The sequence below is a fragment of the Phoxinus phoxinus genome, assembly GCF_949152265.1.
Source record: "Phoxinus phoxinus genome assembly, chromosome: 16".
Taxonomy (NCBI): domain Eukaryota; kingdom Metazoa; phylum Chordata; class Actinopteri; order Cypriniformes; family Leuciscidae; genus Phoxinus; species Phoxinus phoxinus.
In genome coordinates, this window is record NC_136891.1 from 30,994,204 (window position 1) to 31,018,305 (window position 24,102).

General features: G+C 38.2%; 1 protein-coding gene across 4 annotated transcripts in view; it reads left to right on the plus strand.

Annotated features, from left to right (window-relative positions):
- The window catches only part of kif26aa (kinesin family member 26Aa), a 71,868-nt gene that overhangs the window by 34,764 nt on the left and 13,002 nt on the right, over window positions 1-24,102 (plus strand). For 2 of the 4 annotated variants that reach the window (XM_079639170.1, XM_079639171.1), the window contains exons 4-8: window positions 1,731-1,891; window positions 16,735-16,924; window positions 20,980-21,171; window positions 22,293-22,386; window positions 23,200-23,462. In XM_079639170.1, the coding sequence (XP_079495296.1) occupies window positions 1,731-1,891; window positions 16,735-16,924; window positions 20,980-21,171; window positions 22,293-22,386; window positions 23,200-23,462 (900 nt within the window). Of the gene's footprint in view, window positions 1-1,730; window positions 1,892-13,041; window positions 13,137-16,734; window positions 16,925-20,662; window positions 20,872-20,979; window positions 21,172-22,292; window positions 22,387-23,199; window positions 23,463-24,102 lie in introns of those variants that run through there. The other 2 variants (XM_079639172.1, XM_079639173.1) reach the window with 2 other exon arrangements.

Genomic DNA, 24,102 nt, shown 5'->3' on the forward strand with positions numbered 1-24,102 from the left:
AGAATAGTTCCTGGAGTGTCTTGCTCATGAGCACAAATATCTAGTGTTTTTCTTCGGCATTTGAACTTACTGGTTTCCCTCAGCCAATAGCCTAACACCAATACCCATAAAGCAAGGTGTTCTAGCTGTTATAAAGAGAAAATGGCTTTGTTATATTTATTAGTATGACTGAGAAATGGCCCCATGTATAGTTCATGGGCTGCTTGGCTGCTTTCATATTACTTCTGCACGAGTAGGCCTTGTATTTTTGACACCAGTATTTGCGAAGTTTCCCACAGGATTTCATTACTTTACAGCAGGCTGTGCTTGTGATCTTTTGGAATGTGTTTGTAATCCTGTTAGCCTAAGACTGAGTGTAGAGCAAAAGCACACTCTTCAGCAACCTACTGTACTCTCCTCCAGACAGCATCATGCCATGGCTGCAGAGTTCATCTGGTGGAAACTAGAGCAGTGGCAATCAACAGGAAAGTGGAATGATTATAAGTAGCTAAATACTTTTTTTGTTATCATTGGAAAAAAATATATTTTCAAAACAAATTCTCCATGACGGCGTATCACACTAGAATTGTGGCTGATTTTGATTAATTTTGGAACAAACCAAACTATTCAGGATGGATGTAAAACATCTACAAAGTTCTGAATAAAGTTATGAAGTTAATTGTTCAAAAAGTCTGACAAATAAAAAGTTGTCAAAACATTCTACTTCCTTCTACTTCCTTCTACTTCCTTCTACTGCGGTCTGCTCCATAACTCATATCTCCATATCTCATGTTTTCCCCACAGAGACCTTACTTGATGGTTCGTTTGGATCGATCATCATTTTTGTCATACTTCTCATCCTTATCTCATATTTTGTCATAGTTCACCCAAAAAAATAATAATATATATTCTGTAGTCATTTACTTGTGTTTTTATTCTGTGGAACATAAAATAAGACATTTTGAAAAATGTGGTGGTGTTTTTTGTGTAGGCTACACGTTTTTGCATACAGGTTTGGGCAACACGATCTCATGAAAGTTTGTATCTATACCACGAATTTCATTTCTCGTACCAGTTATACGGCAAACATGTTTTTTGCGTGCGTATGCTACACACTGAAAACCCTTGGGTAGGATTAAGGGTGGGGAGTGCATATTACACGCCATAAAGTGTGTATCATATGCACACAAAAACTATTTTTGGCATATAAATGGCACAATAAATAATATTTGTCACATAGATACGCACTTTCATGAGATCGGGATGGTTTGGGACAACATGAGGGTGAGAAAATGATAATATATATATATATATATATATTTTTTTTTTTTAAAGTCACCATGAAATCAAAAGGAACAGTTTTTTTGGGGGGGGTGGGAATATTGCAGTATACTATTTATTATAAATTATTTATCTGTGCGCATAATTTTTTTAAATTTCATATGCCCTCGTAGTCTTTAATCAAAATAAGTTATCCTTCCTCCTGCGCCGCCATTTCTTCTCTGATGATGTGTTACTGGCGCGACGGCAGGGCAACCTGTCACTCACAAACGATCTAATCAATTCCATCCAATCGTTGGACAAAAGGAAGTCCTGCCCTACATTTTTTCTTATTCGTGAAGCTGTTTCACTCGGATATACGTCACAATAAAGCAGAAAACACTAATCTCAACTTCCTTTCCATGATGACTTTAAAGCAACATTTACTACACAGTTTTGTCATTCTAATAGTATTCCCCTCCCCCCAACAGAGTCCTACCATAGAGAAGGACAGTTTGGCAACTGTAGCCTCCAGGTCCAGTCAGGCCAGTGCTGTACCCTTGGTTTCTCCAGGACATAAACCGACCCAGCATGACCAGCCAGCCATCCCACCCACACCTCAAACCAGCTCAGCAGCCTCATTCTTCCTCAGGTAAGCTGAAAAGCCTGTACGCAGTGCACAGCCATCAATTCAGCTAATCGTGCTCGGTGGATCCCAGTTTCAATGTCTTAGTCCCATCAGGCCCTCGCTCGCAAGGACCCAGAATCCTCCATTGCCTCTGGCAGTCACGTCACAGCAATGCTTTCTCAGCACCCGTGGAGACTGCCGTGATGTTGAGGGCAGTCCGGCCTAATGTGTTGAAATGTCATCGATCAATGCTCAGGCTTAACAGTCAGAGAGAGTGCAAAATCCAAATGGCAGAGGTCTCAAAGCTGGATTGTCCATGTATCCGCAGGGATAATAGTTAATCGCAGTGTAGCAGACAAATTGTTTGCCAAAATTGTTCTTGAGGATTGATGGTTTAGTGTAACATTTAGATGACATTCTATTAGTTTTAGAGAAATGTGTGCATTGAACTCTCTCTCTAAAGAGGTCCACACATATTTTTTCTGATTTAGTACAATTTAAAATTACAATTTAGAAACTTTTTGGAAAGTTTTTTATTTCAATTTCAGTTTGAGTTTAATTAATTATTGAATGAATTAAAATATTGAATTCATTATTTTTAATTCTTTAAATGATACAAAGAGCATCTTGTACTTCAATGGAAGCAAGAACATCTGACCGTATGAACAAATAACTTCTCATAGTCAAGTTTGGTTATTGGATTAGTGCTGTAGAAATAGTGCAGAATCTTACATTTTTGTGTCAAAATTCGAAAACGTTCTGTTTATTAGTAGGTTTAAATTAAATTTGCTCTCAGTCCCCACTAAATGTACATCAATGTATTGACAAAACACAGAGGCAGGTTCTTAGGTGCACTGGGGAGCATGAATAAGGATATAGATATACAGAATTCTGTCTCTATTTGTCATCATTATTTTGGTCAACAAAAAAGACAAAGGAACAAGCGACAGCGGTTCACCTGATAAACACAAACAGGAATTTGTGTTCATGGCCGAATGTCTGGGAATAGAATGAGATGCTTAGAGGTGTGAGACACTAATAGCTATGTGACACTGCATACAATTAGCCTATTGACAGCGGAGCGCCTCATCCCTAGCTCACCACCTTCTGTAAATGACTGACAGACATCACCCCAGGGGGTTTGCCGGGGCCATTAAGTTAGTCATGCCATTGATTTTAGACACTGATCACTGTATGACCTGTGCTTCTGTGCACATCATTAGGTATTACTGATAATCTTTTTCCATTTGAGTTGACCCGAATCTAGTGAATTAGTATGCACTGTCAGCAAAAGCACGTCTGTCTTTTTTATGCCCAGTGCACACAGTGGCTGATAAATAAGGTTTTGGCAGTGATTTGTGAGTGCACTCAGTCAGTCCAAAATCCTGTGAAAGAAAGAACGTGTCATTATGTAAATGAGGAACGACTGACAAATAGACATTTTGAATATTGCTTAGACTGCCTGTGGCAAAATATGCATATTCATGGCAAAATGTTTTTCATGCTTTGCTCAATTATACGAGTCAGAGCAGCTCAAATGTCAGGCGTAGAAGTCGTGTCCTCTCCCTGGCCTTGACTTCCACCTGGAGCTCACACCTTGCACAGCATCTTTAAAAGCAAGTTGCCATGGTTGCACAATTGTGAATGAAAGAGAGGCAGAAAAGGCGAAATAATTACGAGAAAGGAGGTAGAGAGGTGATCAGAAACATATAATTTAGGAACCCCTGTTGCTTTTTTCTTTATTAAAGGCATGTTTTGGTAAAACTGAAGCAGAATATTTATATAGTTCCGTTTTTGAATTATTAGCTTACCGATTGTTTGTACTTAGGCCTACAACAGAATGGGATCATAGATGATATGAAAAAAATAAATAATAATAATAAAAAAATAAATATATATATAAACTGTAAATGTGGCAGTTGTGTCATGGATATTAAGAAATGAAGTTAAAAATGACATGGAAATGCCTGCTTGGGGAAAAACAAATTCTCAGTTGTCATTTTGGGGAGGAATGATGTGATGGGATCAGCACCCATCAACCAGTAAGTTTGCATGACTATACTCCTTTAAATGGGTCATTCTCAAAATAAGATGACAAACATTTCTCTAAACTAACCTAGATCCATCCATCCATCCATCCATCCATCCATCCATCCATCCATCCATCCATCCATCCATCCATCCATCCATCCATCCATCCAGACATCCATCCAGACATCCATCCAGACATCCATCCATCCATCCATCCATCCATCCATCCATCCATCCATCCATCCAGACATCCATCCAGACATCCATCCATCCATCTAAATAATGTTTGTCCATCAATGTGATGCATTGATTTAATTTCATTGATATCAATGTTAAACTTTAAAAATACAAAAAGTTAGGGAAGAATTCTTTGAAGATCACATTTCAGAGTAAGAAAAAATTTTCTTTTCCCACCATTTTTTAAAATGTATTCATTTAAAAGTTATTCATTTAGTCGGAAAGGCAACATTTTTGAGAATGACCCATATAGAGCATATATTTCTAATGCGCTCCTATTGGGCCATCCAAGCCTTGTATCTGTGCGGATCAAGGTTTTCAATGCAGCAAGAGAGCCCACTGGAGAGGCATACTGCAGCTTCAGTGACCTTTAACCCCAGTTGTTTCCCTTACAGATACAGATCAAGGAGGACTGTTGTGACAGAATCCCTTCCTCTCATCTTTTTAAAAGTCTCAGTCTAGTAAACACGCTAGGAGGTGTAAGAACATATATAGACACACTCTCACTCATTTGCCTTGGAGGTTTCAGGTATAAAGTTGTTTTTTATTTTCTGATATAGCGCAGCATAACCTTAAGTGAAGAGGTAAACACTCAGCTTTTGTGATGGAGGTATTTTTACACTTATCTCTTGCAATCAGCAGCCCTGTGACCTTAAAGAATCACGACTGGATAAAGCAGATCAGTGCTATGTTTTATAGCAAACATATATGTGTCATTTATTGTGTGTGATATACTTCACATCATGCATGATGCTGAATTGTGCAGAGGTTTGCAAAAAGCAAGTACCAGGAACAAGTGGGTTTTTACGACTGAAGGCCAGCTGTAATCTCGCCTTTAAAGATTTACAGATAAAAGCAGAGTGGCTTCTCCATGGCGTAGATGGGGACCGTCTCTCCCCGGCTTTGATGTTGCTTTGTGACTGAGGGCCTCTCTCATGTGCTTTTTTCATGGGCTTTCATCGGCACGCTGAGTGTGTATTATCTGCTGAAGTCATGCTTCGCATTATTGTCCTGCAGACTGCTGTGCTGAAATGCGTAATCGTCAGGGAACAACAGAGACGACACCTGTTTGCATTGAAGGAAAGTGCTGGTAATGAATGCAGGGGTTGGGAATGCATCATGTTGATGTGGCTGAACACGCATTTCTGCTTTTAACAAGTCCTGTAACCTGCTTTTAACAAAAGCTTTTAGGTGTGACAATAACCTCTCTCTGTGTGATACTATATGCACTAATGTGTCGGCTTATCGTGTTTAGGAAAAGTTATAGCCAGCAAAACTTCCTAAAAACAAAAGCTTATTTGTACATTTTTGATGGTGCATTGGAGCTTCAACACAAAATCCAGTGTAACAAGACTTACTGCAGCATAGCAGTATAAATACAAAGCGTCTGTAGTATGAACTGACATTGTTTACTACTAGTCTCCACACTTCTCATTCTTTCTGTTTTGTTTATCAATTTGTATTATGCTTATCATCTGTTTTTTGAGCCAAGTGAACTTTCAAGAACCTTTAAAAAGAAGAAGGGAACAGAGACGCTCCCAGCCGAGACCCCAATACGTCAGTATCGACGTAACGTTGAAAGTGACTAACTGAATGGGAAGTAAAGTTGCACCTACATGTTTACTGACTCTCATTAGATTGTTAGTAGAGTATTGGTTAGTAGAGTTAGTAGAGACTGGTAGGGTTAGTGTTAGACTAAGTTGACATTTAGTTGCAAAGTTACTAGTCAGTAGAATGTGTGTTGGGGGAGCATCACAATAAAGAGTTAGCAGTTATTTAGAAGGCAGTCTACTAATACTCTAATGACAGTTAGTTAACATGTTGCAAAGTTACTTATAGTCAACAGAATGTTCAAAAGGCACCATCAAAATAAAGTGTTAACGAATATGTTTTCATCAGTTGTCTAAGTTCAACTTTTTTCCTCAATAAAAGGAAGTACACATGGTGTACAAAAATGCACAGTGATTGCTGGTTAGTCAGCTGCCATTTTGCTAAAAAAAAAAGTTGCAATATGTGTATAGTCGGTTGGGATTTAAATGAACAGTCTATCACACAAGACTAACATGTCTGCATCAAGTTGCATGTATTTTTGTTTTACTGTATATTGATTGTGTTATTTATTGGACCATTATGTGGACTAAGCTGTTTTTATTTATATTAAAATCAAACATTAATGTTTATTTACATTACTTTTATATGAACTTTCCAACAAAAAAAATATCACAAATATCACATTTAAAATTTTCATGTGTAGTTTTGACTAATTTGGCTAGCTTCTTCCAAGTGACAGATGAATTAGCAGTAAAATAATGTACACTAACATTGTGGCCTTTGACATTAAAGTGTTCTCCCTCATTTTAAAGGTTAAGCCTATTTTATTTACTACCCTAATGGTGCTTGATTATGTGGTTAGCTGTATTTTATTATTAGCATATAACAGTTTTTCAAAGCTGTCCACCTACCAGAACAGAAACTCTGCTAGGACTGTTTGCTGAGAGATTTGGCATCACTAGTATGCAATTACTTTTATGAACTCACATAGACACCTCATTCTTGTCTCTCATAATGTTACTGACGAGGACGTTTTGTATAGAGTATCAGTGTGCAGGTCATGTGGTGGCTTTTGTTCCTCAGGTTGTGTGTGTTTTGTTGTTTGGCATACAGCCGTGTCCCTGGTCTGGCTGACTGTGTTGATTATTCTGTGCCAAAGTTTCAGCCCATGACCCAGTTTGTTTGCAGAGAGATGGAGCAGAATAAGTAATTGTAAAAGTCTGATGAGAAAGACCTTGCATTCTCTCTCTCTCTTTTCCCCCATCACTCTATTTTTGTTTCTCATTCGCTCAATTCTCTCTACAATCACTCCCTGTCATCCTTGTTCCTCTAGCCGTGTTTTGTCTGGCTCCCTCACTCCTTCCTCATCCCTCGTTTCAGCACAGTAAGTAGCTCATGACATGAAGTCTGTTTAAAATGCTATTTACAGAGAGAATATTCTCAGGTGCTTTGAGCACTAACGCTGCCTGTCAGCGCTGTACTCGCACAGATGTGTGTGAGTGTATTTGTATGTATAGGCAAGGCATGTGGTAATTAAACATCAGTCTGCAAGTGTGTGGAACAGTGACACTCAGGAAACAGGAGAGAGAGACAGACAGACAGACAGACAGACAGACAGACAGACAGACAGACACTAAGTAGTTTCGTTTTATTTAAAGGTACACTCCCTTTAACTTTTCCTCATAAAAACATTTTGACAAAAATCAACAGTACTTTTGAAAAAAAAAAGTAAAATCATGGACCTCTCATAGGAGATGAAGACTCCAATCATATCAATAACTTAATAAAATATGTTTTGTTTTTGATGGAGTGGGACACCGTAGGGTCATTCCATCAACCACATTTCGGGAACTTCCCCTCTCAAATTTTTTATTTTGTTAATATTTTTTTCTGAAGAAAGACAAACATAAATAGTGATGAAAGACAAAATATTACATGTAATGAATGTACATCTATTGAGTAATTCAGTATTTTGTCAAGGGGGTCAAAAATGACAATTTTCACCTGAGATATGGAGGCATATTTTAGGGGGTTAAAAATTATTTTAGAAAGATGGCAGTATTATTATTATTAATTTATTTTTACAGAGATTGGTAGGTCTATTAGTTAAATCTGTTGACTTTAGCAATCTGTATGGGGGCGCCCATGTTGAAATAACTTGGTGAATCGATTCTGATTTTATTTATTTGCACGGAAAACAGTTTCACAGTCTGTGCATAAAGGAAAACACATTCTGAAGAAATATAATTAGATCTTAAATAACTATATTAAGTATTAAGTACTTATATTTTTGTTGCCTAAAAATTGCAGTGCTTTAGTCTGAAGACACAATTTGTTGTTATGGTTCACAAAAAAAGAGAGAAAATTATAAAAAAAATATATAAAAGAAGATATTTAAAGAATATTTTTGTTCACACAATGTAATTCAATGGGGTCCAAAATGTAACTTTCATTAAAATTGATAATTTTCTTTCGTTAGTCCCTTTAAAATAAACAACAGTCTGATTGTTCATCTCTCTGTTTTATATTTCAAATCTCAAAATTATTTTTAAATTGAGCCTATTATATCTCTGTAACTCTTTACCTGTCTCCCCACTTTGTATGCCCTCTAATGATTTTGAGGCATCCCCTTAATCCTGCCTCTCTCATTTCACACCCCCTGCCATCATAGATGAATGCTAATAAGATCACTAGAGATTACCTGCTTTTCATTTTTAACCACCTCTTCTTTTGCATTTTAACCTCCTTTCAAGAGTTTTTTTTTTTTCATGCATACTGTAGCTATTCATTGTCATTCAAAAGGGTAGAAAAAGACGGGAGGAAAAACAATAAAGGACACATGGCAGGCAGATATTGACAGTGCCGATCCTCGAGTCTCTGAGCTGGACTATTTGATGTTTTCCAGTCGGGCAGTATTCCTTTGAAAATGAAAGGGGGTTGTGCCTCCACCCCACAGACTGAACTCCCCCTTCTCCATATTATGTCTGAGGGGGAAACGGGGGATTCAGGGTTTCGATCAGTAGAGCTGCCATGTCCTTGAAGCAGCTGAGCCCCAGTAGCTCCTGATGTCTCCAACAGCTCAACCTGTTGTTAGCCACAATATTAAATGTAAATGTTTGATTGGAATCGGTTTCTAGTGGCTTCAACTTTATCTTTGTTGTATTCATCCTCTGCCAGCAAACAGAATCAGAATATATTCTGCTAGGCTGAATCAAAATAAGTATGTGCTAATAGTCACCAACAAACCCAGATGTGCGAGCATTGTGTTAAAGAGCTGCCCCATAATTTGTGGAGGTAATGCCCCCTGGCACTACATGACAAAGGTTTTCGTGTACCTCAGGACAAGGTCGCAGCGCACAATTCATGAAGCAGAAGTCGATAATGACAAGAGCTCAAAGCAGCTGCCATACAACATTAAGACAAAGAGCTGAATGAGTGAGAACATGGTGGCTCAGCAGGTAACACAGGTGCCGGGAAGAAGTAAAATGTGTTGAGTGATGTCGTGGTGTTTTGGGTACACCATTTAGATTTCACAGCAATTATTGAGCCCCAGTGCCCTTTAAGCTGATCTTTTTCTAGCCATAGGCATTGAAAGCTCTCAATGGTGTTTCATATATGAATCAGTGGCTTCATGCTGATTCCAACCAAGGGAATATAGTTGAAATGAAAAAGAACCTGCATGTCATGACTGAGGAGGACTTTTGTTTTCATAATTTAAGAGATTGAGTATATTCACTGAGATTTAAAGGAAACAAATGCATTGTGAGGAAATACCAAACACCGTGAAGTCGTATGTTAAATTCCAATGCCACCAACATGTTTTACAGAGTTACAGATACCATGTTGGTTTTTCAGTTTATTTTTAATTTTATTCAAAAAAGTACTTTAAGTTGATCTTTTTTTTGTAGAATGTAATGTAGAAAAGTCACATTAACATTGGTTAACATGAACTAATAATGAACAGCATTTATTGATCTCTTTTCAAATTAATTTATCAACATTTACTAATGCATTCAAAATCACAAGTTATATGTTAACATTTGTGAATGCATTTTGAATTAACATGAACAAACTAAGACGAAGATAACTTGTCTGTGACTATATTTAATTTGTTCTGTTTTAATTTGTAGAGCTCGGGTCATTTTTGCTGGAGGTCTTCAGCAGTATTCTTCAGTTTAACAGCAGCTTTTCAGTCCATATAGTGACAACTGCCCAAATTCTCAGTCATTTGAAACTTCTTTTCAACGTCAACTTGCCTTTCATTGATTCGGTGTGGGAATTTGTTATACATACATCTATAATGACAACTCAAAATATGTTTTTTGCATAGTAATGGATATGACAATGTTAATGTTTTTGGTTTTGGCAAAATAGATCTGCTACGCTGCTGCTGTTTATTATTGGTGTTATTGTATATTATTGCTGCTGCAGAGTAAATACAGGGACGTGCTACTGCCAATACATAGTCCATTGTGCTGCGGTGAGCATGTAACACACACTGCTTGCACAAATAGCATATATAAAATGACCCATAGCAGATATATACAGGTGGAGCTGGGGAAGGTGGAGCTGGGGAAGGTGGAGGGTCTCAGAGGAACTTTGAAAGCACGCTGTAAACTGCTATGGTGAACGCTAACCAGATATTTAAATGTTGAGCAGCAAGCTCATTGGCTGCAGATGCAACGGGAATCAATCAGTTTGTGCCATATAGTTAACAATGTAAATATCATCAGGTTGCGTTAAGGACCCATCAGCCTGTGCCATCTAGAGTTTCATGACAGAATTTGATGTTTGAAATATAACTCATAGCAAAAAGCTTGATTTTCCCACTCAGACTAAGGGTCAACAAGGCTTCTTGCCTATTCTTGTTCAGTGGCAGAAACCTCTGACTGCTTTACAGAAGCCTCTGACTGCTTTACAGAAGTCTCTGACTGCTTTACAGAAACCTCTGACTGCTTTACAGAAACCTCTGACTGCTTTACACCTCTGATTTTTCAGTGGTCAGAGTTTTAGATTAATCTGCTGCCATGGTTTGCTTAGGATTTTCTTGGTCAGTTGACTGATCCAAGGAGACTAAAGTGAATAGAATAAAGGAGAGGAATGAAGTGTGGGAAATGAAGATGTGTTATATGTCTAGTCACATAATGAGCTTCAAGACAGGCTGTAAGGGGATTATAGAGGTTGGTGACAAATTGTCCTTAAGTAACCTAAAGGCTGTCTCAGCTATTGACCAGGTTGCAAAGTTGGCTTTTGTTTGACGTAAATCGACGAGACTCCAGTGGGCAAGAAGACACTCAAAATTGACCTTTTTTTACTATTTTAATGCATGTACTCTATTGTTCAAAAGTTAGGGATCAGTTGAGAAAGAAATGAATACTTTTATTCAGCAGAAGTGATCAAAAGTGGCAGTAAAGATGTATAATAGTACAAAAGATTTCTGTTTAAAAAAAAATGCTGTTCTTTTGACTTTCACAGTTTCCACAAAAAAAATATTAAGCACTCAAAAAACAAACTCTGGCCCACCTACAAACACAGAGTTATTATTGCATTGTCAGCTTGACCAATGGCCATATTACATATTGTTGAGGGAATGGCGACTCCGAGCAGGTGAATCTACTATTGGACAAAGCTATCAGACCAAGTCCTGCAAGGCCATATGTCATACTCTCTGCTGGAACAGAACATCTCTCTTCTTTCAGTCCACCTCATTCACCAATTCATCATCCCGAACACACACACACACATAAATATTACATGTTAATTGGCACTCTTATTTTCCCCAAGCACCTAAAGGCTGGGCCTGCATAGTTAATAGTTAACAGTATTGTTTTCTGACTATTAGTGAACCAGTGGAGGTCTGTAGCTTTGCTTGCGGGCTAATGTCCTCATTAACATCTCGCAGCACACCTGTTTGTTTTATCCTGCGCCATTGATTTATCCATCAGTGCTGCCATCCATCCATCTAACCAGCCCTTATTTGTATTCTGCTAATCACCTTCCTAAAAAGAACAGTTCACCCAAAAATAACAATTCAGTCACCCTCATTTAATTCCAAATCTATATGATTTTATTTCTTCGGTGGGACACAAAAGTAGATATTTTGACAATGTCTCTATTTTGTTTAGTTTTGTTTAGTTTAGTCAAGTTGTTTCGGACCCCATTGACTTTCACTGAATGGCAAAAATGGATTTAGAAGTACAGATTAGATTACAGATTTTCTGTATCATCTGTAATAGGTTTCATCTAAGCTCTTTGGTCTCTTTTTGTTATGTAAATAATAGGAAACGGACTGACACGTGTAAGAGCAGGAAGACGCTTATTATACCGTTTCCTTGCTTCTGTTTCACACACACTAACTCAGTCTCTTTGAAGTCCAGCAGAATGAGGAAAGGGGGCTCCTCGGCACTCATGAAGTATTCATGCCAGTGTGTGTGAAAGTGCATGGTTTGCACGTCAGCGAAGAGTGTTCGTGTGATTGAAAGAGAGAATGTGTATGTGTGTGTGTGCGTGCGCAGACAAGTGTGTGTGGAGCATGCTGCCTATCAGTGGCGCTTTGCACAGCAGCTGTGTACTGACACTGTGTCTGGGAGGGGAATGGAAAGGGGGCTGGGCTGAGGAGAGGAGAGGGAGAGAGCGAGTGCAGCAAAGCGAGAGGGAGAAGGTGAGAGCGACTCACCAGATTGAGGGAGAGACGCGGAGAGTAGACGGAGAGGACCGTTGGACTTCTGCCAGGGTTTCCCAGCAACAGCAGAAGCAGGAATCGACTCTTTTTTCCCCTCATCCCAGGGGATTTGCCTTTTCCACTGTCCTCCCTGGGAGTTCTGTCAATGGGCTAGTGGCAGAGAGGAATGCAAAAGAGTGGAGGAAAGGAGCGCAGCAGAGAGGGACGATGTGCCCCCGCCCAGCCTCGATGCAGATGTGAAGTGAGGGCTACCTTGGAGGGAAGTGGAAAAGACAGATGAAAAGTTGATCGGTTTTGGGTTACGAACACATCAGTTTCCGACAGGTGAACGGAAGAGCTAAACTTTGAGAAGTCAACCATTGGTGACGCGCTCTGTGGAATTAGCGTGTGGTGGAAAATGCTTCACTGCAGGAGCGCTACCTACCCGTCCGTTCCGCAGAAAAGTTTTGGGGGTCATCATGAACGTTTCTGACATCTGCTACTTGCCACTCTCATCTCGCCGCACCTGTACCCACTTCCTCGTCTGGGAATTTGCATGAAATGGACCCCTGATGACAGTGACAGTAATCACATTGCCCCGTCCTCCAGCAGACACCTCTAGCCCCCCGTCTCCAGCGCGCCTTCCGCACCCGCCCCGCCTTGCTCTCACATGTGCCGGGAGCCGTGGAGTGCTCTTACCAGGATCTGGAATGAACAAGTTAAAAAGCTGCTTTTCTCACTGCTGTGCTGGTATGACCTCTGAACTGAGATAATGGATTGGAGAGAACTGTAAGTATAATGGACTCTTTTGAGTTGTTCGTTTACCGTTACATGTGTTGTGCAGTTTAACTGGCCCAAGGATGTGGGTTTGATTCCCAGGGTTTCTGTCTTTTTAAACCTGTATGACCTTCTTTCTTCTGCAAAACACAAAATAACAAATATTTGAGAATGCTTTAGTTGCTTTTATCTATACCAAAACAACACTAAACCTCAGTGATGTTCACTGTATTGCCAAAACAACTGAGTAAAAACGTATTTTTTAAAATTCTATATAAGAAAGAAATTCACATGGTTTGGAATGACAGGAGGCACATTTCCCTCTTATGTGTTGCTTCATTGTTCAAGACCTAAGTATGCATCATTAAGGTTGTAAAAGTGCTTTAGTAACCACAGTGCATTGCTCTCAGTTGCAACCCTAAAACCTCACCTGCAGTAAAACTGGCAGCGATAGCAAATCCAGAGGGAGACTGCTCACTGCTGGGCAGAAAAGGGAGATTTAACAGGTGGGTGCATCTGGATAAAGCCCAGCCTAGCGTATCGGAGCTCACTCTACCATGATACTTTTCTCCCACTCTGGTTACTCACCTCTGTTCGCTTCCTGATATCTCAATCTTTTGTGTGTGTGACTGTGTTGTGCTTCATAAGGAGCTTGTAAAGCATTTGTCGTGCAGCCAGACGCTGTGAATGCGGCTCTCTGCCCTACGTGTGGGCGTGGGTCTCCTCTTTATGTTAGAGGAGGCGCTGTATGTGTGTGTGTGAGTGTGTGTGTGAATAGGTGAGGTGTGTGGAGGAGGAGGCAAAAAAAGAGGCTTTGTCTCCATATGGGTTTAATATTAATAAAACCCTCCTCCTCTCATTCAAGTATTTTTTTCCAACCTCTTATGCCCCCTATTACAAGCTCTCCTTTTTCACTCTCAGTCTATCTGCCTCATGCACACCCAGTGTCCAAAATTAACACTCGACAAGTGCCAAGTGAGAATAAAAATTTGCTTTGGTGAATATTTTTTATTTTATATTAATATTATGTTTTATTTTATTTTATATAAACTATTTTCATTTGTTCATTTCTTGATTATTAATAATTTTGTTTAGAGCATAATAAACAAATGGAGGGAAAAATTTCTTTTTTGAAAAATTATATTTTATTCATATGTTATGCTATGTCCACAGTCATGGACACCAGGACTTAAAAAAAAAAAAAAAAAAAAAAAAGAAGACATAAAATGGCATGTATAGGCAAAAACAATGAGAATTTTTTCATTCACCAATCGAATTTCAGGTTTCAGTATTATTATTATTTTTTTACCAAACTTTGTATAAAGATGATTCTCAACTGTTATGAAAGATATAACTGAATAAATTGATATACCATTTTACTTTATGCATTATGTAAAATGGCTGTAAATAGGTAGTCCCATTCAATACAATGTATCTATAGGCTACACTGTATCTAATTTGCATATTAATTTGTGCTTGGGGCAACATGTGATGAAAGAAGAAGTGTAATAAAAATGAGTAATACTTGGCAACAATTTCATAATAATATCTAATATTTCATAGGAATATTTTTATATAATTTATTTTCCTATTCACCTGTTTTGTTGCTCAAAATGCCTTATGAACAAGATTTAAGTCCTGGTGTCCATTACAGTGGACATGTATGAAAACAAGAGAAAACATTAGAAACCCCATAACATTTTCCTGAGATGTTGACTTATGACAAACAATTTGAAAATTAGTTAGTTTTAAAGGATAATTACAAAATATGATCACATTTCCATAAGAGTGCGAAATTTGATCACTAAATGAATGTCAGTCATTTTTAAAGACCAAGCTGAAGTTGTTGTCATGTTGAAACATGATATCTCCGAAAAGCCCTGAATGTGCTCTTTACAGGACATCCAGACTAAATACTGTGTTTTAAATATTCAGTAAAATAGCAATTTTAGAAGTCTAGAAGTCTAAAATATAAAATATATGCAAAGTTTTACGGCTGTCAAGGTATTTATTAGCATTACATTTTTTCCAAAACCCCCAAAATGCTTACTTAATAGTGCTTTATTCCCTATTTAAACACATGGGTGATGATGCTCGGTGATAATTTCTTTCTGTAATTTATGTGTTTGCACCTTTTTTTACAGTCTATGGTTTGCACACACATCCACTCACACCTTATAATGCATAGCACATACACATTTCCTGTGGGGGCCTCCTCTTGTGTCCTTCATGGAGACTGTAATTACACAGTGTTCTGTGTGATTTTTCACCCCTGAAGAGGCAGTGGTGAAGGAGCTGGAGGAAGAGAGAGAGAGAGAGAGAGAGAGAAAGGATGTGAGGAAGAGTGAGGCATTTAATGAGCTCAATCTTTTCTACTCAAGCCCTTCAGCCTCATGCTAGCAGGCATAAAGACATGAATGTGAGATGGAAAACACACAGCTATAGGTTGCCTGCATCTTTTTACCATTACCATGTATGACCAAAAACACTTGGACAGCCTAACACCTCCACACCAATGCTTGTTGAACACTTAATTTTCAATATCGTGTCCTTCCTAAAAGGTTTTGCTCCTCTAGGAAGGCTTTCTACAGTAGATGTTGGAACATGGATGCACTTGTTGGGTGATGGAGTCTGACTCACTGTTCCAATTCATCTCAAATGTGTTCAAAACATTTCTATACGGAGAAGGGCGCTCCACAATCTTTTGGAAGCACACAGTTCTGGAGAATGCCATTGCATGGTAAAACATTAAGATTTAACTTAATTGGAAAGCCAAACTAGTCTCCACATACTTTTGGCCATGTAGCTAATTATAATTACTTTATCCTAACCATAACCCTAAAATAAAACATTTACTGTAGCATTTTTAGAAATAACAAAGACATTATGTCTTTATGAACCATTAACTATGAGTTTTTTTCTTCTTCAAATTTTAACTACCTGTTGTCCGCAATCTTATGCCCATACGCATGTAGCTTAGGAACGCTTTAGTCTTTTCTTCCTATCAAGTTTTTCTGCATCCCACTCTCTATTTACATTTGCTTATTTAGTTTGGGGTCAGTAAGATTAGTTATTTATTTATTGAAGAAATCAATACTGTTATTCTGCAAGGCAGTGAATTACATTGAGTAAAAAATAACAGTAATATGTTTACATTGTTACAAAAGATTTTTATTTCAAATAAATGCTGTTATTTGAGAATACTGAAAAAAAACTAAGCAGTAGCCTACAACAATTTATAATAATAATAATAATAATAATAAGTTATTAGTGTGACACTGACTGTGGACAATTCAGCTTTGCCAGCACAATAATAAATGACATTACAAAATATATTAAAGAAAACAATTATTTTAAATTGGAATAATATTTCACAGTATTATTGTTTTGACTGTGTTTTTGATAAATGCAGCCTTTTAAGTACTTGTGTGTAAATGTAGTTTTCTGTGCCGTTCTTTGCTGCTGGTTTGTCATAGACATAAGAACTCATCCATTCAAAATGTGTTCATCTCAAATCGTTGGAGGACAGATATGGAGCTGTATAGCAATGCAGAAAGAGCCTTCTGGACATGACTCCTTGACCTAACTTTTAGTTTGCACTGTTTCCTAGGGCTGCCCAGAAGCTGAACCTCTCCAAACGGAAGAAGCCTCAGCCGCTTCCTCCTTCCCCGCCTGACCCAGAAGAGCCGTTCTTCTACACGGATGGCTTCAGCTCTGCCCTGCAGCTCTCGCCCCCTGCTGTACCCCCATGTCTCCTCAGGGCAGGGTCAAAGGCTAAGGACAGCCCCGGGATGGGAAAGGTACAGTAAAGTCATTCAACTATACCAGTTTTGATTGATAAAAAATGATCCAAACATTTTGTCAAAATTATTGTGATCTCAAAGTGAATAAGAAGTCATGTTAACATGAAAGCTTATACTTCATAATTGTAGAATATTTTTCTTCTTCTTTATTAAAATGACATCATGTATGAACCTCTGACTGCCCTCTGCTCAAGAATTCTCAGTGGGTTTATCGATTTGGCTTGTTCTCGGGTTACCATCAAAGCAGACTGTGTGTGACAGCATGGGTTGGCCCAGTTGTCTTGATTCCCAGGCTGTTGGAATTCCAAGAAGCTCCTTCAGAATGCCAGACAGCATTCCTCGCTGAGAGTGACTGAGAGGCCGTGGGAGTGGGAAAAGCAATGCATGAAAACAGAAGTGTCAGAGAATGACATCAGGGGGCATTTGGATAAAAGACATATTTCTGTCTCAGAATAGAGCTGTTTATTAGTGCTGGACAGTCTGAGTATAGAAATGCTTATGATAGTCCAGTGGCCATTTCGGGATTTCTCATTCTTGGATCATTGTGTTTGATGATTCCCTATAAATATATGAAAAACAAATGTCTTTTGGGATTGTAAGGCAATAGAAAATAAGTCCGTTTTAAGATAGCAGGGGTAAAATTAGTAAACTGACATCCCTGCTGCCCCATGCTGGTTGTTTAGTATCAATGCTGAAGTTTAGTATCAAAACTCGTCTGTTTGTGAGCATTACAGTGAAGTAGATTCAACTAATAAAACTAATCTTCCTTAGGGATGCACAGTATTCAAATTATGTCTGATACGTTAAGCCGATAATTATAATGGCTGACAACCGATAAATGGCAGATATTAAACTTCTGTACAATTTTGTCTGAATTTATAAAAGATAAAACACTTAAAACTCAAATAAATTGTTTGAAATTCTTCACGTGAATTTTAGACATCCCAACTTATATACCCACAAATTTAATGTACAGTATGAAAATTTATTTTATTTTTGAAATTTGCTTAAGATTACATTTAACAGTGTTTTTACACTAAAATGTACTGTAACTTTAAAGTGAGCGTTAAATGACTGCAAACGTAATCTAAATGTATTAAATATCAACCAATCCTAATTGTTAAACAATTCTAATGTAGGCAAACGCCAATGAGTGTTATGGTGCCGATATATATTGTGAATTCCTATATCTCCCTCATGTAGTTTCACAGACAATACAGGGTTGAGTTGACCATTTGTTTTGCCTAAAAAAAACACAAAATAATTCCCAGTGTCTGGACAGTTATATTCACTGTAATGCTAAAGCACACCATTAGGCAAAGCACTTAATCTCCGGTCGCTCCAGGGGAACAGTTACTGCAATTAGTGTACTTTGAGTCACTTTGTATAAAGAGCATCTGTTTAATATTAACCTGCTAACCATTATGAGCTGAGGTCGTGTCTTTTGTCTGTCTTCTCTGAAACATCTGTACATATGCTGCTGTATCTTGCCATGCAACTGACAGTTCCATATATATTCTCTCATGGGACTCTCTAGAGCATCATAAGCATCTCAACATGTTGCTGCTATTTTGGGTAACAAACTCATTCCTTTCCTTAACACCCCCTGGAGGTCTAAAAGACAAGGAAGATTGCGCTGACCCATGTTTGACCCTCCTCCAGCACAGGTGATGCACTCTAAATAAATTCAAAGAGAAGGGATCCATTAGAGTCTGGTTTAAGACGACTTCTCTTTGGGAAAGTAAGAAGATAATGTGTGTTCTTAGCATTAGCGGCTATAATAGACCGCTGACTCATAGACACCAGCAGGTGGTGCAGGTTTATTATGGCGTCATGTCTGCAGGGAGGCGATTCGCTCATTAAAAACAGTGAGGTCACCTGACTTGTTCCTCAAAATCTCAAGAGGAGTTTATTACATCATCAAATCCATTGCAGTGTAAATAAATCATTTTCCTTCCCTTAATTGTGCACCTGATCGTGTTGTATTGTGCATACACAGCATTAGAAAATGTGCTCAATAGGCAATTTAAAGTTTTCTAAAGTCACACCAAAGGCAGGCAGCTGCAAGTTTTTAATGAGGTTTATCAAGAAAAAGACAGTGAAGTGATTGCTAATAAGCCCCGCTGAGTTGAAGTGTGTTGCCTGCTGATTTTGAGGCACTTTTGAAGGAAATCGCTATGAACACTCTCATTTGCTTTATTTTTGGAGGAAGGAAATGTCAAAGTGCTTAGAGGATGGCAGGTAGAGTGGAACAGGTGATTGTGGGAAGGCAGCGCTAATGGAAGTTAATCTGTGTGGAAATGACTGAATGACAAATCACTGGTGCTTTTGCACTCAAGGGAATTGTTTGATTTTCCATTTTTCTATTTTTATTGCAACTTCCAAAAAAAAAAGAAGAAGTTTTTGAATTGAATCGTTTCTTGAACCTCGTAATTTAAGCACAAAAGGAATTTCTATCATAATGTCAAAGCTGCTCCTTTTAAACACATGGCGATCACTTGCTGTCAGGTTCAGTTGCAATTACTGTACTTATTGTATTTGATTTATTTAGTTTTTATTTTAATGTTGGAAATGAACCTGGATTCTCATGCTGGCTAAATGAAAATTTTGGTTCTAGACAAACACGTCTTAACAACTTGAAAAAGTGTTTTATTGTTGTAAAAGTATTTTGTAGTTGTGAAAGTGTTGTTTTATCTTGAAGGGAAGTGACTTTAAAAGGACGCTGATCTTCTATCTATTTCTTGGAGGGGAAAGCTTACTCTTTTTAATGCCAAACGTGTCATATGAGTATGGAACATACTGTAGTGTGATCAGGAAACAGAGATCCATATTGTCTGCCAATTGAATACTTTATCTCAGTGGAGGACTGTAAACTTCAGGGGCTGTTTGTTGCTGTCTCTAAAAGTGTCCCTAGTGGCAGGGCTATAAAATAAGCCGTGAAACACTAACAGTCAAGTGCATTATTTCTTCATTGAGTATGTGTAATAATAAACTGCTCTGCCTCAGTCGTGCAGAATGTGTTGTTTCATTTTGCTATCGTTCACTTGGTTGTGTTTAAGACCAAAAAAATTATAGATGTTGCATGCAAGTTTCAGTAACCCTGCCTTCTGAAACTTTAGTGTGTTAAGTCCATCATGTGTCTCATAGTGATTATAGATAGTTCATGTTACTTTATTAGACATGGCCCCTAAATATATTTTTTTGATTTAATAAGGAAGATGACTTCTTATACAGTAATAGCCAAAAGCATTTATCTTAGACTGCAAATAACACTGGTACATAACAGTATCCCTATGGAAATGTACACTGGCCAACATAACAATAACCATAGCTTTACCACATTGATTTTGATTTGATTTTGACGGACACTCGTGAATGTTTGTCATTGTCCAAGTTCTTTGTGCCATGTTCCAGGTTTTGACTTCCAAATGCTTCTAAAGTACACTTCTGTTCAATCGGTTAGAGTATTGTATTAAAAACACAGTAAAAACAGTACTATTGTAAAATATGATTACAATTTAAAATACCAGTTATTTTATAGTTTAAACTGTAATTTATTCCTGTGATGACGAAGCTGAATTTCCAGCAGCCATTACTCCAGTTTTCAGTGTCACATGATCCTATGGAAATCCTTCTATGTTGATTTGGTGCTGTAAGAAACATTTCTTATTATCATCAATGTTAAAAACATTTGTGCTCCTTAAAATGTATGCTTGGATGATCCGTTACATCTTGATTCGAAGTGTCTGATCAGAACATGGCAGGTCTGTTTTGTGAATCCAGCCACACTTTACAGCAGGATGTTCCCTTATGGGAACAGAAGGGCTTTGGGAATCTCGGCATTCATCTTCTGCTGATTACATGCTTTCCAAGTTGCCAGTATGAGGGGAGCCCTTGGCAAGAGTTCTAGCAACAAACCACTCAATAATTGCGAGAATTAGCGGGTAGGATGTTGCAATTATAGCCGTATAGCCGCAAATTCAAGCTAATTGTCACAAATAAAATGATGCAATAATATAACTATGATTTGAATGTAATTGTGTGCTTTGCAGGTGAAAGTAATGGTGCGGATATGCCCTGCCAAAGGATCACGAGACACCTCAGAATCCATGTCCTTTCTCAAGGTAGATGGCCATAAGAAACAGCTGACCTTCTGTGAGCCACCCGCCTGCACCCGCTCCACCTCTGCCACCGCCCCAAAGATGTTTACCTTTGATGCCGTCTTCACTCAAGATGCTTCACAGGTACAGTAAAGGGTATAAATACATACATTTTTGACAATCGGAGTAATATAAGCGAGCATTTTGCAAGTTATACCAAAGAGAATTCATCAATGGTCCTGTCTGTACTTATAATTTCATTTTATGCAAAAATATACATAGATTTGATTTCCAACTGGCAGGACATCCATGCTGAGATCAAAGCCATTCGTAAGGGAGCGATTCCGCTTTGCTTGGTTTGTGAGGGAGATAAAAGCTTTGGGTTGGAGAGTTGGGGTTATCATTCTGAGCCCACAGCGCCTGAAGTGATCTCAGAGGGAAAGATAACAGAGCTCTTTTCTCTGCTTCCTCCTGAACTCTCTGGGAGTTTGGAGTCTTTGGGTTTCCTGTCCTAGAAACATCAGGTCTGATGATCAATGACTACCCCACATTGTTCAGAACAAAAGAGGCTTTGAGCGAGCACACATCAGAGGTTGTTCTTACAACAACTCTGTCAAAGCTTTCCTCAAGCTGCGAAATACACACACACAATTCCAAGGTTTAAAATCTTCATCTGTGTCCTTACTGTATTCTGCATCTGTTTGGAAAGTTTGCAAGGACAAGCAAGATGTGGGAATCGTTCTGGCTGTCTGTCTCATCTGTCATTCTATCTTTCTATCATTTTGTCTATCAGTCTATCCATCTTTAGTTCTATCATTCTGTCTGTCGCTCTATTATTCTGTCTCGTTTTGTCTGTCATGATATCTATTCTGTCTGTCTGTCATTCTATCTATCGTTCTGTCTGTCTTTCTATCAGTCTATCTGTCTCGTTTTGTCTGTCATTCTGTCCATTGTTTTGTCTGTCTGTCTGTCTGTCTGTCTGTCTGTCTGTCTGTCTGTCTGTCTGTCTGTCTGTCTATCTGTCTCTCTGTCTGTCTGTCTGTCTGTCTGTCTATCTGTCTCTCTGTCTGTCTGTCTGTCATTCTATCTGTCTCGTTTTGTCTGTCTGTCTGTTTGTCATAATGCCCATTGATATGTGTGTCTGTAAGTCATTCTCTCTGTTGTCATTCTAGGTAACGTTCTGTTTGTCGGTCTATCTATCATTCTGTCTGTCTGGGTTGAAAAACGGTTTGATGTGATGTTTAAACTTGGGTTTGTATCATCAGGCAGAGGTATGCTCAGGGACAGTGGCAGAGGTTATCCAATCTGTGGTCAACGGGGCAGATGGCTGCATCTTCTGTTTTGGCCAAGCCAACCTCGGTTAGTAAACATCTACTTAAAACTAGTAGACCCAATTTTTTTTTTTTTTTTTTTTTTTTTTTTTTTTACAATTATCAACTTTATTGTTATGATAACCCACCTCCCTCTGTCACAACTCATCATGCTTTGAAAGAAAATGCATTGTTCAGAATCCATTTTCAGATGGAGTAGCCATTACTCAAAAAAAAAGGCGAAAGGCAAAGTGATGCGAAATACACAAATGTTTTGGCTGCACTTTAAATTGCCTAGCAAAGAGGAAACCGCAGAGAGGGTATATGTGTTTGAGCAGTAATAGCAGTTTGTTGAACACAAAGTGCCCCCGTTTTACACTCTGTGTTTGAAAAGCGCTCAGTTTCTCTCTCTTCAACTTTCATTGCTGTGCCCCTCACTGTGAGAAACTGTGTGCCTCCCGCCGCGCTGCTTAAATCCCCCATAGTTAGCTTGGCTACTCGTTTGCTCTGCTTTAGCGTGATATATTCTCTCATGAGTCATGACTAACATCCTGTTGGGTTAATTTTATTTGCTCAGGGGCATTTTACATGCACATTGCTTTTAACACAAATCGTATTATAGACCTGCTCTTATATCATTATGTAGTTAAGTCAAGCTAAGTTAATCAGGTAACAATGTCACAGTGTTGACAAATGCTGCTCACTTATTTTATTACTTTTTTAGCTAAATAATAGCCATGTAAAGACAATCAAAACATGATGTAGTGTATAGTCTTGATCACATTTACGTTCAGTGCCTAAATCTTGAATTTGATTACATCAACAATGCCAGCTCACCCTAGTTCACCTGTTTACCTCACAGGCAAAAGCTACACCATGATCGGCAGGGACAGCTCTACGCAGAGCTTAGGAGTGGCACCCTGTGCTATATCTTGGCTCTTCAAGCTCATTGAGGAAAGAAAAGAGAAGTCCAACACACGATTCTCCATCCGTGTGTCCGCTGTGGAAATCTGTGGTAGGGAGGAGGTGCTGAGAGACCTGTTGGCTGACTTTTCCAAAGGGACTTCCCAGGACAGTCAGGGAGCAGGAATTTCCCTGAAAGAGGACCCAGTCTGTGGATCCCAGGTGCATTAGAGCTTGTTTTTAGCACGCGTAGGTCTGCATAATGTTCCTGTAGCTCAAATAATAAAGCATTGTGCTAGCAATGCCAAGGTCATGGGTTTGATTCCCTGGGAATGCATAGTTGATTTCGTTAAAAAAAAAAAGTGTAAATGTAACGATTTTAATTGCCACATTATGTCTTTTTTATAAACATGATTGGGGTTGATAATAAAAATAATTTTAAAAATCAGTTTTTCTCACCGTGGCTGTTGTTTGTTTAAAAAAAACCAGTAAAAACAATAATATTGTAAATATCATTATAGTTTAACTGTTTATATATAATTATTACAACATAACTGTTTTCTATTTTAATACAAATTAAAACTAAATATAATCCTGATAGCAAAGCTGAATTTTCATCATTCTTTTTTTCCAATTTGCTGATTTGATGATCATGAAATATTTCTTATTTTTATCAATGTTGAAAAAAAGTTGTGCTGGTTAATATTTTTGTGGGTCAGGAATCTTTGATGAATACATTCAAAATAGCAGCACATATTTAACATTATAAGGTCCTTTTAATGTCTGTTTTGATCAATATAGTAAATACTTGCTTAAAATTCTACTTTTTCAACAACAAAAAATTACGTACTGACCCCAAACA